General features: G+C 46.1%; 2 protein-coding genes across 2 annotated transcripts; one reads left to right on the forward strand and one right to left on the reverse strand.

Moving 5' to 3' along the window:
- The first annotated feature begins 7,460 nt into the window (after positions 1 to 7,460).
- Positions 7,461 to 10,458, forward strand: LOC101876547 (trypsin I-P38-like). The gene is made up of 5 exons (XM_034060004.1): positions 7,461 to 7,500; positions 7,917 to 8,082; positions 8,640 to 8,893; positions 9,753 to 9,889; positions 10,309 to 10,458. The coding sequence occupies exons 1-5, from the start codon at positions 7,461 to 7,463 to the stop codon at positions 10,456 to 10,458; spliced, it is 747 nt and encodes a 248-aa protein (XP_033915895.1).
- A 1,627-nt stretch (positions 10,459 to 12,085) lies between these two features.
- Positions 12,086 to 14,197, reverse strand: CD58 (CD58 molecule). The gene is given in 4 exon segments (XM_034059928.1): positions 12,086 to 12,901; positions 13,530 to 13,752; positions 13,754 to 13,810; positions 14,126 to 14,197. Coding segments are annotated over 4 exon segments (627 nt in total). The 3' UTR covers positions 12,086 to 12,626.
- Positions 14,198 to 14,374: the final 177 nt, after the last annotated feature.

Below are 14,374 nucleotides of genomic sequence, written 5' to 3' on the forward strand. Positions count from 1 at the left end.
TGTGTTTATCCCATAGGGCACAATGTTTTCCCAAATAAAATAATTCAAAATTAATTTCAATATGTGAATACAAACATCCTATTCTGTGCCCCTCACACCTCCCAGGTTAAATAGTTCAAATGTAGGAATGTGCACCATATAGCTTTGAAAGCACTACTCTCATCTCATCTATAGGATAATAGAAGCCTAAGTACCAAACCATGTTTTCATTTAGCTTTGGAGTGGTTTTTCCACAGAAGGATTTCAGTGTAACATTGATGTTTATCTATGTAAAGTCTATGAACAAAAATACTGTGAGCATAAATAATGAGATGTGCCAAAATCCTTCTCTGACGGAGTGATAATTCCTGCCATGATGCTGAATTTGCTAAAGCCTAATGCATTTGATGGATAATCCTTCTTCAAAGCAGCTGCTAACTTCATTGTGTTAGCTACTGGGAAACATGGGGTACCCAAGTGGCTGTAAATAGAAGTCGGATGTTTTGAGGTGCTGGCTTGGTGTGAGAAAGTAAGGAGTAGTTGGATATGGATGATCATCAGGTCCTTTCCAACCCTAACTATTCTATGTTCCTATGTTTCTTAGTTTTTCTTCCTGAGAGCTCTGAGGATGCGTGCACAGTGCTACTGCCCAGATGGGAATTTTCCTTCACATTAAAGTACAAGCCTAAGGCCAGTGTCTCCACTTTATCTTGGGCTTTACACTGATATCAGTGCACAGTTCTGTTACAAACATGCTTTATCCTGGGGAGCAAATAAAGATTAGAAGCTTTCTGTGGAAAAGGGAAAAACCTGTAATAGGACTAAGCATGGAAAAAATTACCAAAGCTATCTAATCCCACCATACCTATGCAGAACATAGACAATTCTTGATCTGCAGTAGTATTTAATTTGATCTCCCTGTGCATTTATAATTCCTTTGATCATAACATGCTGTTGGCAATGATATTGCTTTAACCTATGTTTTAACCTGTTGCTTTAGCCTTTAAACTGAGATACAGCTTTAACCTATTGTATAATATATATGCTATGAAGGGCAGCTTCATTTTCCTTCTTTTCAGAGACTTGAATATTTTTTAAGCATCCACCCAAATTTCAGGAAAATTCAGTAATTCAGAGTACAAATTGGGAAGATCGACCATACCTGCCTTTATCTTGGCACTTGTTGTTTGTTTTCCATTGTTACTTATTTAATCTACTCTGATCTTTAATTATCAGTTATTCTTAAGGGCATGAAAGACATCATATAGGGATGTCTGGTAACATCCTTGAAGACAAAGGTCTCCCTGGGTCCTTTTATGCTACTTCCTTAAATCAACAAGAGAATCTCTTCCCAAGCCTCTGCCAGAGCTCACAGCAAAAGCTTTGGGTCCCAGTTCCTGTGGTGCTGGTGTGCCTAAGTTCTTGATGGCAGACATCTAGTGAACATACCTCATCCAAGTCCCTCTCATTCTCCTGTCTGCCTCTCAGGACCACATGAATCCCAGAACTCCAGGGTGTGTGCCAGCAGAGCAGCTCATGGAGAAGACTGATCTCAAATGAAGGTAAATGGGACATTCGTGATTCACAGCTCAGAGGTCACCTAGCACTCAGACTGCTTCAGAACAGCCCTTCAGGCCTTTCAGTGAGAAAGATGAACAGACCCGTTTGCATTCAGGCTGAAATTGGAACACCTATTCCTGTCCCACTGTCCTTTCTTTATGATGACATATTGCTAAAGAAATGTAAATATGGTCTTCTGCTCAATGATGCTGAACATTCCACAGATACATTGTAAAGACTTTTCCATGGACTTTCAAAATATACACTTCAGGATGTACACCTCCTGCTGCAAACAAGTCTCTCATTGAATGCAGTGATGCTGCAGCAGAACACTGGCAGCTCCAGGGGCACAGAAAGGAGGAGGATTGGCAAATGGAAGGCAGCTGTGTTAGATATTATCAATGGATAAGCAATGGCAGGTTGAATTTCTACAAAGCTGTGTTCCCAGTTCAAGTATTCCATTCAGACATATCGTCACTGGACTCAGATAATCTAAACACATTAGCCCAGGCTGATGTAAGGTCCTGGGAAAGAGGCACATGGCGAGACCATGGGCTGATAGAGATAAAGCTTCCCAGGAGCATGAAGCAAAGGAGTTTGTGAGGCCAGTCCATGTACATCTCACAGACCTTGATGACAGAGGCACAGCTAATTCTCTCCTCCCAGATCTCTGCCACACAGGAGGAGCTGATTGAAAGACATCCACCTGACCCAGGAACATCAGGTCCCTGGTTGCTGGAGGCCAGCAGGGTGTCTGGGGAAGGGGTTTGTATCTTTTGCTCTTTGTATCTGTAATGGATGGTCAGAGACAGGCTCCTGGCTTAGGATGTTCCAGTGCAGTGGTCTCCAAAGTGGGGTGCAAACCCACTTGTACGCCCATGGGGGTGTACTAGACATTCCACTGGGGTGTGGGAAGAAAACATTGCAGCTTCGCTATTACACAGAAAGCATTAGAACTTCAGTATTATATGCCTATAATTCAGCATTATATGCATATAATTTCAACTACTAATAGCTATATTTGGGGTGGGTGCTCAGAAATAGTTTCCTTGATAGGGGTGTGCAATCAGAACTGTTTGGAGACCACTGTTCTAGTAATTTCAACAAGTACCTTACATGTTCTTTCTTACATTCTGCTATGACATCCTCTGCCAGCTCTGCAGAGCCTTCATGTTGTCATTCATTTCTTGACTGCCAGGGTTTCCTTCCCCTTTTGATCACACTCCAGCAAATTAAACTTGTGCTGATGCTCTCATAATGATGCAGATTGTGGAGATTCTCACTGATGGCAGCAGCTACGCAGTGGAAGAAAACCAAAGAGCTGGATATGTAATGGTAACAAATACCCAAATATTAGAAACTAAAGCACTGCCTAGTAATACTGCTCAAAAGGCAGAGTTAATAGCTTTGACTTGAGCCTTAGTGTTAAGCCATGGATAAAGGGTCACCATTTATACTGGTCCAAAGCATGCATTTGGAGTGATGCATGCCCCTGGGACAATTTGGAAGGAAAGGACATTGTTACATTCACAGGGGACTCCAATAAAACATGGATCACAAATGATGAAACTCTTACAAGAAGTTCTGCAGCTGAAGGCCAGAAGATGCTAGCGGCTGACATGGGTCTTCTGCTGGTGGTGGCTGCAGACCCCATCCCTCTGAAAGTGAAGTGGAGGGGCTGGAGAAGAGACCAAGGTGTGAAACGCAGGAAGGGGTTTGAATTCAGCACAGGGAAGAGGGGTGTCCGGAGCGGCTCCAGGGCAGCTGCAGCCAGGCTGTGGCTGTCACTTTGCCTGTCGGCTGTGTCCCAGCTCTTGCCTTGGTCTCGATGTCCACAGTGCTCTGTGAGCACGAACGCACATATCCAGGACCTCGAGTGCCTGCACTCATTGGCAAAGCACCTACCGGGCGCTGCTCTTGATGTGCTGCTTTGAGCATGGAGCAGTCTCACATCTCCAGTGGTACTCGATGATCCTTGTCTAACGCTGTCATTCCAGGCTGAGTCAGGAGCTCAGCTCCCTGGCCATTCAGTCTCACCGATGGGGACTTCTGCCTCACACCCTTTCATTCCTAGGTCTTGATGCCAGGCTTCCTGCGCATCTGCCCCTTCGTTTTGACAATAACTACTTTGAATGTATTGTATTATTCTGATGGTATGAAGCAATGAGCAATGCAGCAGGCAACCTGCTATTGGCAGACACGGGACAGGTAGCAGACAAGGTAAAGAAGTGGGAGATGAAAGCGGTGTGGACAGCCCACTGTTTCAGGCAGGATTCCAGTGTCTGCCTTGTCCCTTGGCTTCTGCAGGTGCTGCATGTGGCATTGGTTGTCCTTCTTCTCAGGGCTGCTCTCAGTCCAGTCTCCACCCATCTTTTGACTACCCTGACCCACATGCAGGACCTTGCACTTGGGAGGCAAAGGGAAATAAAGGAAATATACATAGCATCACTGTCTGCACAGCGAATGTGTATTGGGTCTGGCAGGGATGGAGTCAATTTTCCCTCATAGTGCTTTGCTTGTATTTGTATCTAGAAAGGTGCTGATAACACACCAGTGTTTTGGCTATTGCTGAGCATTGCTCAAAAAGCATCAAGGCTTTGTTCTCCAAAGTCACCACTTTCCTGCCCCCTCTCCTACTCCAAAGGTCAGTATGCTGGGTTTGGGCAAGAGGCTGGGAGGGGACATAGCCAGGAAGGCTGACCCAACCTGACCAAAGGTATATTCCATACCTTATGGCATCATGCTATCAATAAAAAGCTAAGACAAAAGAGGAGGAGAGAGGATATTCATTACTGAGGCATTTCTCTTTCAAATGCTTAAATGCCTTCTAAGGTGCTCTGATGCCCTACTTCCCAAGAAGTGGCTGAACATCACCTGCTGATAGGAAGTAGAGAATCAATCTATTTTCCTTCGCATCTTCATGTGGGCTTTGCCATACGCTAGCCCTTCCTTATTGTCTGAAACTTCATACAGCTTGACCCATGAAGAGAGACATGGAAATGAAAATCAAGGAACTATCTGTCATCTCTCCTCCCACCCATTTGAATTCATGCCCTAAAAGGCTTTTCCTTCCGGCAGGTTGCAGATGAACGTTAACGTGGGACAAGACTGCTTTCTGCTGGCTGTTCTTGGGAATGGCCTTATGAACATGGCCTGAGGAGGCGACAGCAGCACATCGAAACACTCCTTCGAAACCAGTATTGGGGTGATTCTCTTGTTTTTAAATGAAAGGCACCATAGGGAAGAGAGGCTGTTGGAGACAGTGAGGACACTGGGCTGTAGACTGGAGAACGAGACACAATCATCATCAGTGAATTGTAGTAGAATGGTCTTAGACCCTAAATAAACAGTGCTGAGATCAGAGGCAGACTAAGACCAAGGCCAGCAAATAATATCTCACTGTTATTATTTAGGTATAGACAGACAAATACAATTGTAAATGTATTTCTAAAACTAAGTCAATTGAAACAAACACAAATGTCTGCAGTCATTGGTATGAGTAGTCACTTAAGCACACAGTTTTGCTGCTGTAGAAGAGAGGGTACTGAAGGGGCGCCTGAAATCACCTTCAGTGTCTTGCATTCTGCAGTCCTATGCCTTAATGCTAAATGTTTCAACTTAATCTATGTTTCTCATTCCCTTCCCTGGGATACAAAGAGTTGTGCCCACGGAACAGGGCATAAAATGGGTGAAGGAGAAGTCGTTCAACCCATGAGCAATCCTAGCAGTGCTGTGAAAATGGTGGAGGGGGTAAACAAAGCACATGTGCCATCTCAGCAAGTGTGTGCGAACACATACTAATTCAGCATCATTAAGGCACACATGGGCCTTTAAAGATACCTAAGCTAGCCATGACAGATCCAAAGGAAAGAGTACCCAGCAGAGCAACACCACCCAGACACACAAAGCTTCAGACTGCCACTCTGCTTACCAAGACCTGCTCGCTTCCTTTTCAAACATAGTCGTCCTGTACCAGTCCTCTGGCTTGAGTGACAGACACCACCACCACCAGGGACTTTCCTTGACTAGTCTGGTTGAATAGGTTATTAGGTTAGCTTAACAGTCACTCCGAACTGAGCAATTGCAGCTGGAAGTGAAACCTCTGACTATGTAATTCTCAACCAAAATTAGCAGGGAAATTAGCATCAGTGGAAAGGCATGGCTGCCTTTTTGCCAGGACCGCAAGATACAGCCTAGTGCAGCAAAAGGCTAGTGTTTCAAGAGGTGGTTCTGGAATTAACTTCTGCTTGGAGCCTAAGAACCCAGTCTGTTTTGCAGCACTGTACACAGAATATCTGGACCTTATTTGCACTTACCTCCAGCTACCATTCATTGCTCAGTTCCCCTCAGTTCCATCTTCTTGGTTCTTTTCCTTTCTCTTCGCTATGGAACCAAAAAGGGATCAAAAAAGTATTCTTGAAGAGCACTGAGTCCCCCAGTGAAGAGAAATGGCAAACAAGCACAACCAGATATGACAAAAGAAGAAAACACACCTTAAATAGGAAAGAAACTTGAGACTTATAAGGCTAGGAATTAATTTTTTCTAAGCAGAGAGGCACAGTTTGTCTCTCTAACTGCTAAGGGGAAAAAAAGACAACTTTTGGGCCCATCCTCAGATATTCAACAGGGATAAAAGCAGAAGGTGCATTAAACACAAGTTTCCACCCAAGTTTTATATTTGAGTTATATAAAACTCAACAAAGTAGAAACTTACATCATAGAATCATAGAATAGTTTGGATTGGAAAGGACCTGAAGATCATCCAGTTCCAACGCCCCTGCCATGGGCAGGGACACCTCACACTAAACCATGTCAGCCAAGGCTCTGTCCAACCTGGCCTTGAACTCTGCCACAGATGGAGCATTCACAGTTTCCTTGGGCAACCCATTCCAGTGCCTCACCACCCTTACAGTAAAGAACTTCAGATACTGGAAGGCTGCTATGAGGTCTCCACACAGCTTCTCTTCTCCAGGCTGAACAGCCCCAACTTTCTCAGCCTGTCTTCATATGGGAGGTGCCTTTCAGCATTGAGTCACCTGCTCTTATAACCCACTGCTTTTTGCCAGAGGCACCAGTAGTGATCCTCTTTAATGGTGCCTATTATTCATGTGGCAAGGGGTGTGTTTCCTCCTTAGCTCCCTACAGAGCTGTGAAGCATTTCCAGGCAGGGACATCACATTTAGGAGAAAGCCCCTTGCTTTTAATTGTCCTCCTCCTGTTTTTGTTTTGGTTTGGTTTTTGGTTTTGTTACTAGCTCCCAGCTCCATGGATTACCGCCCTCCTTTCCTGTATGCACTATGATGGACGCTGAGGCCCCTGCAAACTTTGGGCCTGGAGCGAGCAGTCCAGCTTCCCTCACATCTTTCAGCTTACTGACAGCGTGCCACAGCTGAGCCCCTGCTGCAGGAGGACCTCTATCAGTGTGGACTGAGAGCATCCCTGCCCATTGTGCATGCTCCCCTCACAGACCAGTGCAGGCACTCGCTACAACCCGAGCTCTGCGCTGCAGCCTCCCCTCTCATCGGCTCTGTCTTGGTACCTATGCCACCCACCATCAGGGCAGCCAGAGCAGAGCAGAGCTTCCAGAGAGGGCCCTGGGCATGAGGCGAGAGCTGCTGCGAAGACGAAAGGGACAAAGAACTGCACATCTTCCAAAGCCCTGATGTATTTTTACATTGAAGGGCACCCTCTGCAATAGTTTACAATAGCTCCCTATTGGGAAAGGTTTATGATTAACTGATCTATGGCTCGTACCTTCTGCCAATGCCTCTTAATCTCCACATTTGGATCTTCAAATTTTCCACTGTGTAATTTTTACCTGGAGGAAACCTTGGACAAGAGATAAGGGCATTTTGAAAAGCGTATTTCTAGCAGCTCCTGCTTCCAGTCCACCAGTCTGTCTGCGGGGCTGTGTCACCACCATGAAATACATACTGCTTGTAGCCTTGCTTGGCGTGGCGGGTGAGTATGCTTTTTACTTCTCTGTTTGTAATGGCTAAGGAAGCTCATTTCCTGAGCAAGTGTGTGAGGTATTTGACTGGGGGAGAGTGCAGCCCAGTTTCAACCTGCAAAACTCTGAAGGGAGAGCATTGCAATTTCCTTTGTCTGCTGCCTCTGATCATCACTGCTTGCATCTCACAATGGGGAATGAAATGACTTCATAGGGGTTCTTGGTCCAGCAGTATTGAAATGTGCCCACAGCTTTCAAAATGGCCTGTCTCTCTATTAAGGTCTATGAAGTACAAAGATACAACTTCTGGCCCATGAAGTCCTAAAGTTGCAGTAAATCATTGGACAATGGGCAAGTGAGATGCTCCAGTCAGGGGCACAAGATTCCTGATGCTAGACGTTGACATGTGCCATTTCTTATCTCCCAGTTGCCTTCCCCGTCAACAATGATGATGATGACAAGATTGTTGGAGGCTACACCTGTGCACGGAACTCTGTCCCATTCCAGGTGTCCCTGAACTCTGGGTATCACTTCTGTGGAGGCTCCCTTATCAGCAGCCAGTGGGTCCTGACAGCAGCTCACTGCTACAAGTAGTAAGTGGAAAAAACATCATCTTCTGTAGCCTACTTCTTTCTTCCAGTTCACTTCCAGCAGGAATTCTGAGCTGTAAGATCCACGTATGTAAGTGATGCCGTTCAAGGAATGGGCATCTCATTCAGAAAGCTTGGCTGAAGCTCCATAAGGGGTTTTCCACTTCTGCAAATGTTTCTGTGAATGCAGAGCACTTTCTGAAATGACAGTGTGACAATCCCATTAATGAATTAATGAATCCCATTAATCTTGCTAAAACTCAGGCCCTGGAGAAGAGGGAGAGGAACGAGTTCAGGGTGACAGTTTGTCTTTCCCCAAAATGCTTGTATAAAGCAGTGCTATGTATGCAACTTAGCTCAACAAAATAAACCTGCAGAAATTCACCATCTGAACTGGGAATGGGTAAGATCTCAGTGTGGATTCCTAGGACAACAGAGGTTACCTTGCACAAAAACAGGTATTACGACCGCTGTGTTGAAGTGAGTGCATAAGGTGACAGGGAGGTTCCTTGTAACTTGTTGGTAGCCATAAAGTATATGCCATTTCTTCCCTTTTCCAGTTCCATGCAAGTGCAGCTTGGGAAGCATAACCTGGCCGTCACAGAATCAACACAGCAGGTGATCAGAGCATCTAGAATGATCCGCCACCCTGGTTTCAATTCCAACACGCTGGACAATGACATTATGCTCATCAAGCTTGCCACACCAGCACAGCTCAATGAAGCTGTACAAACAGTTTCTCTGCCTACCCGCTGTCCGTCCACAGGCACCGAATGTATCATCTCTGGCTGGGGAAACACACGCAGCAGTGGCAGTGAGTATCCTGTGGGAATGTATAGCATCCTGGAGGAGGGAGGGCCTGGGAGACATTTAACTCAGTTACCAGTGCAGGGTAAAGAAGAGGGAACTGCTGTGGGGCAGGCACTTTTGAGTGAGAAGTCCCTGTTAGGACAGTAACCACGTCCTTTCCATGGGGTGCATCCTTCAGGAACAGGTGGCTCCAGTGTGGCTCTCCCACAGGGTCACAAGTCCTGTAGCAAACCTGCTCCAGCGCGGGGTCCTCCACATGCTGCAGGGGGGTATCTGCTCCACCATTAACCCCCATGGGCTGCAGGGGCACAGACTGCCCTACCGCAGCCTCCACCGCAGGATGCTGAGGCATCTTTGCTCTGGTACCTGGAGCACCTCCTCCCCTTCCTTCCTCACTCACCCTGGTGCCTGCACAGCTGCTTCTCTCACATATTCTCCCTCCACTCTCCCACTGCAATTGTGCAGGGTTCTTCCCCCACCTCTTATATGTCATCACGGGCAGGGTATCACTGCTGTGGATGGGCTCGGGCTCAGCCAGTGGTGAGTCAGCTGGCATTGGCTCTGGTGGACACAGTAGAAGCTTCAAGCAGCTTCTCACAGAAGCCACTCCTGTAGTCCCCCCGTTAACAAAACTTTACCATGAAAACCCAATACAGTACCAGAAAAATCAGTGTGGCTGCAACGTAGAATGGTGGATATTCGGCTACAACCTGTTCCATCCATGCTGTGATTACTGTTCATAGCAGAAGTGACAACTGCAGAACCAGGATGTTCGGTGGTTACTTTTCTGCTCAGACAGCTCATTTCTGGGCTCTGAAATTAACTCAGAGATTAATCAATCTTCTATCCCTATTTTCCTGTAGGTGCGTATCCAGATACCTTGCAGTGCCTGAATGCTCCTGTACTCTCCGCAAGTGCATGCAGGAATGCCTACCCTGGGGATATTACAAGTAACATGATATGTGTAGGATTCCTGGAGGGAGGAAGAGACTCTTGCCAGGTAAAGTATCTGAGTGAACAGTAATCGCTGGGACTTGAGAGCTTAGGACACAAACGCTGGGTTTGCACTTACCAAGATGAACTAGCCAATATGCCAGGCAGTCTGGCAAATGGCCATACCTGACAATCGCTCTGCACTTGACATGGGCCAAGCTCCCTGGAAATACTGGGCACAATAATGTCTAAGACACACACAGACTAATCATCTGTCAAAAATAGGCAGCTTACTCATCCTTATCCGTGCTGTGCTTGCAGCTAAAGCAGGCACAGTAGCATCAGATGTAGAGCGCTAATCAGAAATGACATCTGGAGAACCTCTGTAGAGAAAACCCAGATGGAGCTCCTCAGATGTCAGTGATTTCTGGCTCATCACTTACACTGGTACCACTTGCTGACCACTCATATCCTTCTTATGCACAGGGGGATTCCGGTGGTCCAGTAGTCTGCAATGGGCAGCTCCAGGGCATTGTTTCCTGGGGTCTTGGATGCGCACTGGAAGGCTACCCCGGGGTTTACACTAAGGTCTGCAATTACGTGTCCTGGATCCGAGAGACTATTGCAGCCAACTGAGACCCTCCTGTTCTACGTGATCTGCTTTTTCTTCTCACCTTTTTCTTCTGTTTTGGGACTGGGCATACAAAATTGATGAAAAAAATAAAGAGTTTCAGGCACGTTTTCTTTGTGCAGCATTACTGTGAGATGGGGACAGGCGCAGGGAATGGCACTCTGATAAGTACCATGATAAGTAGCATGACCTGGGAACAGTTTGCAGACTCAGCTTCAGGAGTTTCAGACAGTTACATGCAGCTGCTTCTGGAGCAGAACATCTTTTCTGCTTGGCAGCACATCTCAGGGCTATAAAGTTGACAAAAACCAGTGAGAGAGCACCCTGAATAACACAAGCAGCGTAAACCTACTGTAGAAACCCATGAGCAGCAACACAAATGCTCCTCATTGTCTCCCACCCCCACCTCCAACAATATGACTTAACATAGAATCATAGAATAGTTAGGGTTGGAAAGGACCTTAAGATCATCCATTTCCAACCCCCCTGCCATGGGCAGAGACACCTCACACTAAACCATATCACCCAAGGCTTCATCCAGCCTGGCCTTGAACACTGCCAGGGATGGAGCATTCACAACTTCCCTGGGCAGCCCATTCCAGTACCTCACCACTCTAACAGTAAAGAATTTATTCCTCATATGGCATCGAAACCTCTGCTGGAGGCTAAATACAGTATTAAAAGGAGAGTAAGGAATCAATTGGGGTGTCTCTTGTGATGGTAAGTACTCAGCAGCAGCTCCTCCTCCTTTTCAGTTTGTCATTTCCAGCAATCAGGTCTCACCATCAGTAGGAGTTGGGACTCTGGAGTGTCAGAGGGCAGGCTCACTTCTGGAATACAGTCAGCATTTTCTGGACTTAAGTTGCACACAAGTAGCTGTTTGCATTTCAGGTGAGGCTCTGCTCTTTGCTATTGAAAACTGCCTATCCAGACACACACTTCTCACAGAAAGTGTTTATTCTTCTTTAGTTACTGTGCAGTGGACATCTGGAGAGAGGGACATAAGAATGGCCCTGCAAATGCTGCTGCCAGAGCTGGCAGGAAGTCACATCAGGTTATTCTCCCAAATGTCTGCCTTCATATCCCTATGGGGGAAAAAACCCAATCTACCCCTCAGAAAACCCAAAGAAACAACAATGCCAAAAGGAACTCTAAGCTTCACTTCTGCTTTAAAAACTGCTAAGGACAAGAGGGAACAGCCTTAAGCTGCAGCAGGTTTAGATGGAAATGAGGAACAATTCCTTCCCCAGAGGGTGCTCAGGCATTGGAACAGGCTGCCCAGGGCAGGGCTGCAGGCACCGTCCCTGGAAGTGTTCACACACTGTGTAGACGAGGCTCTCAGTTCCATGGGTTAGTGGTGGCCTTGGCAGTGCTGGAGTCAAGGCTGGACTGGATGAGCTTAAAGGTCTTTTCCAACCTGTCTGATTCCATGGTTCTGTGAACACCTGTACTTGTACCAGTGGGTAGAAGTTTCTCACACACAGATGTTGTGAGTTGCAGTTTAAGGCAGCTGGTAAATCAGCACCACACAGCTCAATCCTCCACTTCCCCCCTCCTCCTGGCAGGAAAAATGAAGGAACATAAACCGCATGGGTTGAGATAAGAATAGTTTAATAAATAACAAGGGGAGAGAATACGAAACTAAGAGGGGAAAGGGAAAACATCCGTAAACACCGTTGATGCACAATAAAATTGCTCAGCACCCATTGACCAACACCCAGCGCAACCCAAGCAGCGATTTTTGGCCTATGAAAGGCTGAGCCAGAAATCAGACAAATAAAGTTTCATCAAACATTGTCTATTGGGTTGCAAACAAGGTTTTGGTAGCAAGGAGACTTCACAGGTGGCATCTGTAAGAAGGTGCCAGAAGACAGCCAATGCCAGCTGGCTCCAAGATGGACCCACCACTGGCCAAGGCCAAGCCCATCAGCAACAGTGGTAGCACTTCTGCAATAATCTATTTAAGAAAGGGTAAAAACTGACATGCAACAGCAGAGAGAGGAGTGAGAAGGTGCAAGAGAAAAAGCTCTGCAGGCACCAAGATCAGTGAAGAAGCAAGAAGGAGAGGAGGTGCTCCAGGCACCAGAGCAAAGACTCCTCTGCAGCCTATGGAGGTCCATGGTGGAGCAGATATCCCCCTGCAGCCCACAGAGATTCACAGTGGAGCAGATATTCACCTGTAGCCCATGGAGGGTTCATTACATTTTTTACCTGATAAGCACTGGGTCAAAGAGATTTCAGAGCTCTTTTCTGTTTGAGAGAACTTAATGAAGTACACAGCTTTTGTGGAAGCACCAACATCCTCCTTCGGGATGAAAACTTCTGGGATGTGATGAACAATTGGTGGTATGCCATTCAACTTCCATGTGTAATACAGAGGCTTTGGGAATTTCAACACAAAGGTATCCCCGCTGTCATTACAACTTATCTCAGGTTCTGAAGGGGGAGCTAGAAAGAAGGGAAAAAAAGCCAAAAACCATTCTATATTACTTTGGTTATAAACCGCCTTGAATTTTAGCAGACAACAAAAGCAGCAGGAGGGTGCATGGATAAATACACGTGTTTGTCCATGGCCATGCACATCTGTGAGAAATCTGTTTCTAAAAGCATCCCTGTTTGTGGTGGTTTTGTGCCTACTTCAAGACTCCTCATGGTTCACTGTCAAGAGGATTAATACACTGGCCAAGTATATTTCTCAAAGACTACAAGTAAAGCTGTACAGATCTGCACAGGTAATACCAAAGATATTTAACTATGTATAGTGTGCCTGAAGGAACATCTTCAGTAGACATCTAATGCCTGGGATAACTTGGGTCAGCTTGCTCAAAGAGTTTGGTTATCTACCCAGTGCCATCCACACTCATTCTAGAAATCATTCCAAGGTGAGCAATGACAGGCACATGAATTAGATGCCACCTTTGGAAATTTGTTTAAAGTGCCAAAGCAACTTAATAGAGCAAAAGAACAGCCTCCCACTGTTTCCGTTTGCTTCCCTGACAAACAAACAACCCCTTTCTAGCCTTCCTAAAGTGAATAAAGTGATGCAAGTTCTTCATGCAGTTCTTCTACTACTTACGTAGCACATGAAGCATGAAGGTTAAGGAAGAACTTTCTTTCTGAGTAATGAAGTAATCCAATTCATATACGCCAGCATCACTGTTCTGCAAGTTAAATATAGTCAAGCAGCCATTCTCCTCATTAAGGAAGCTTCTGTCACGGAAAGAAGAAAAATATGTCGTGTTTTGTTCTTCCCATTCCGCCACTTTATCCTTGTTTTTTGTCCAAACTATTTCCTCTGGGGTTTTTTTCTATATTCACTGGAAAAGTAAAATTTTCTCCCACGATGCCAAACAGGTCCTAGCAGCAGATGCCTGCTACAGGGAAAAAAAGGGAAAAATATTACTTTAATAATCGTTTTATACACTATTGCTTGACTAATACTGTCTGCACTACCAGATCCATTCAAATTTAGGTTAGAAGCACATCACAATGTTGATAAATAAGGCATGCATCAGTTAAGTATTACTCAAACCTGGCCCTTCTGTACAATCGTGTGCCAGGCACCACAAAGGGATGCAGTTTCCACATAACAGTCCCAGGCAGAATCACGCTCCTCTCCCTCGTTGCCTCACTCACTAGCGCTGCTCACCCTCCTCTCTCTCGCCGCCTCACTTGCAAATGCTGCTCACCCTCCCAAGCGCCGCACGAATGTAAATCACAGAGAGAGCGAGAATATCCCGGCATCCTCGCCCCGCCCCTTCTCTCCTTATCCCCTCCCTCTTCTTTCTCCTCCTCCTCCTCTCTCCCCCGTCTTCATCTCCCTTTCTCCTTCTCTCCCTATCCCCTCCCTCTTCTTTCTCCTCCTCCTCCTCTCTTCCCGTCTTCATCTCCCTTTCTCCTTCTCTCCCTATTCCCTCCCTC

This window comes from Melopsittacus undulatus, chromosome 2, assembly GCF_012275295.1.
Source record: "Melopsittacus undulatus isolate bMelUnd1 chromosome 2, bMelUnd1.mat.Z, whole genome shotgun sequence".
In the NCBI taxonomy this organism is placed as follows: domain Eukaryota; kingdom Metazoa; phylum Chordata; class Aves; order Psittaciformes; family Psittaculidae; genus Melopsittacus; species Melopsittacus undulatus.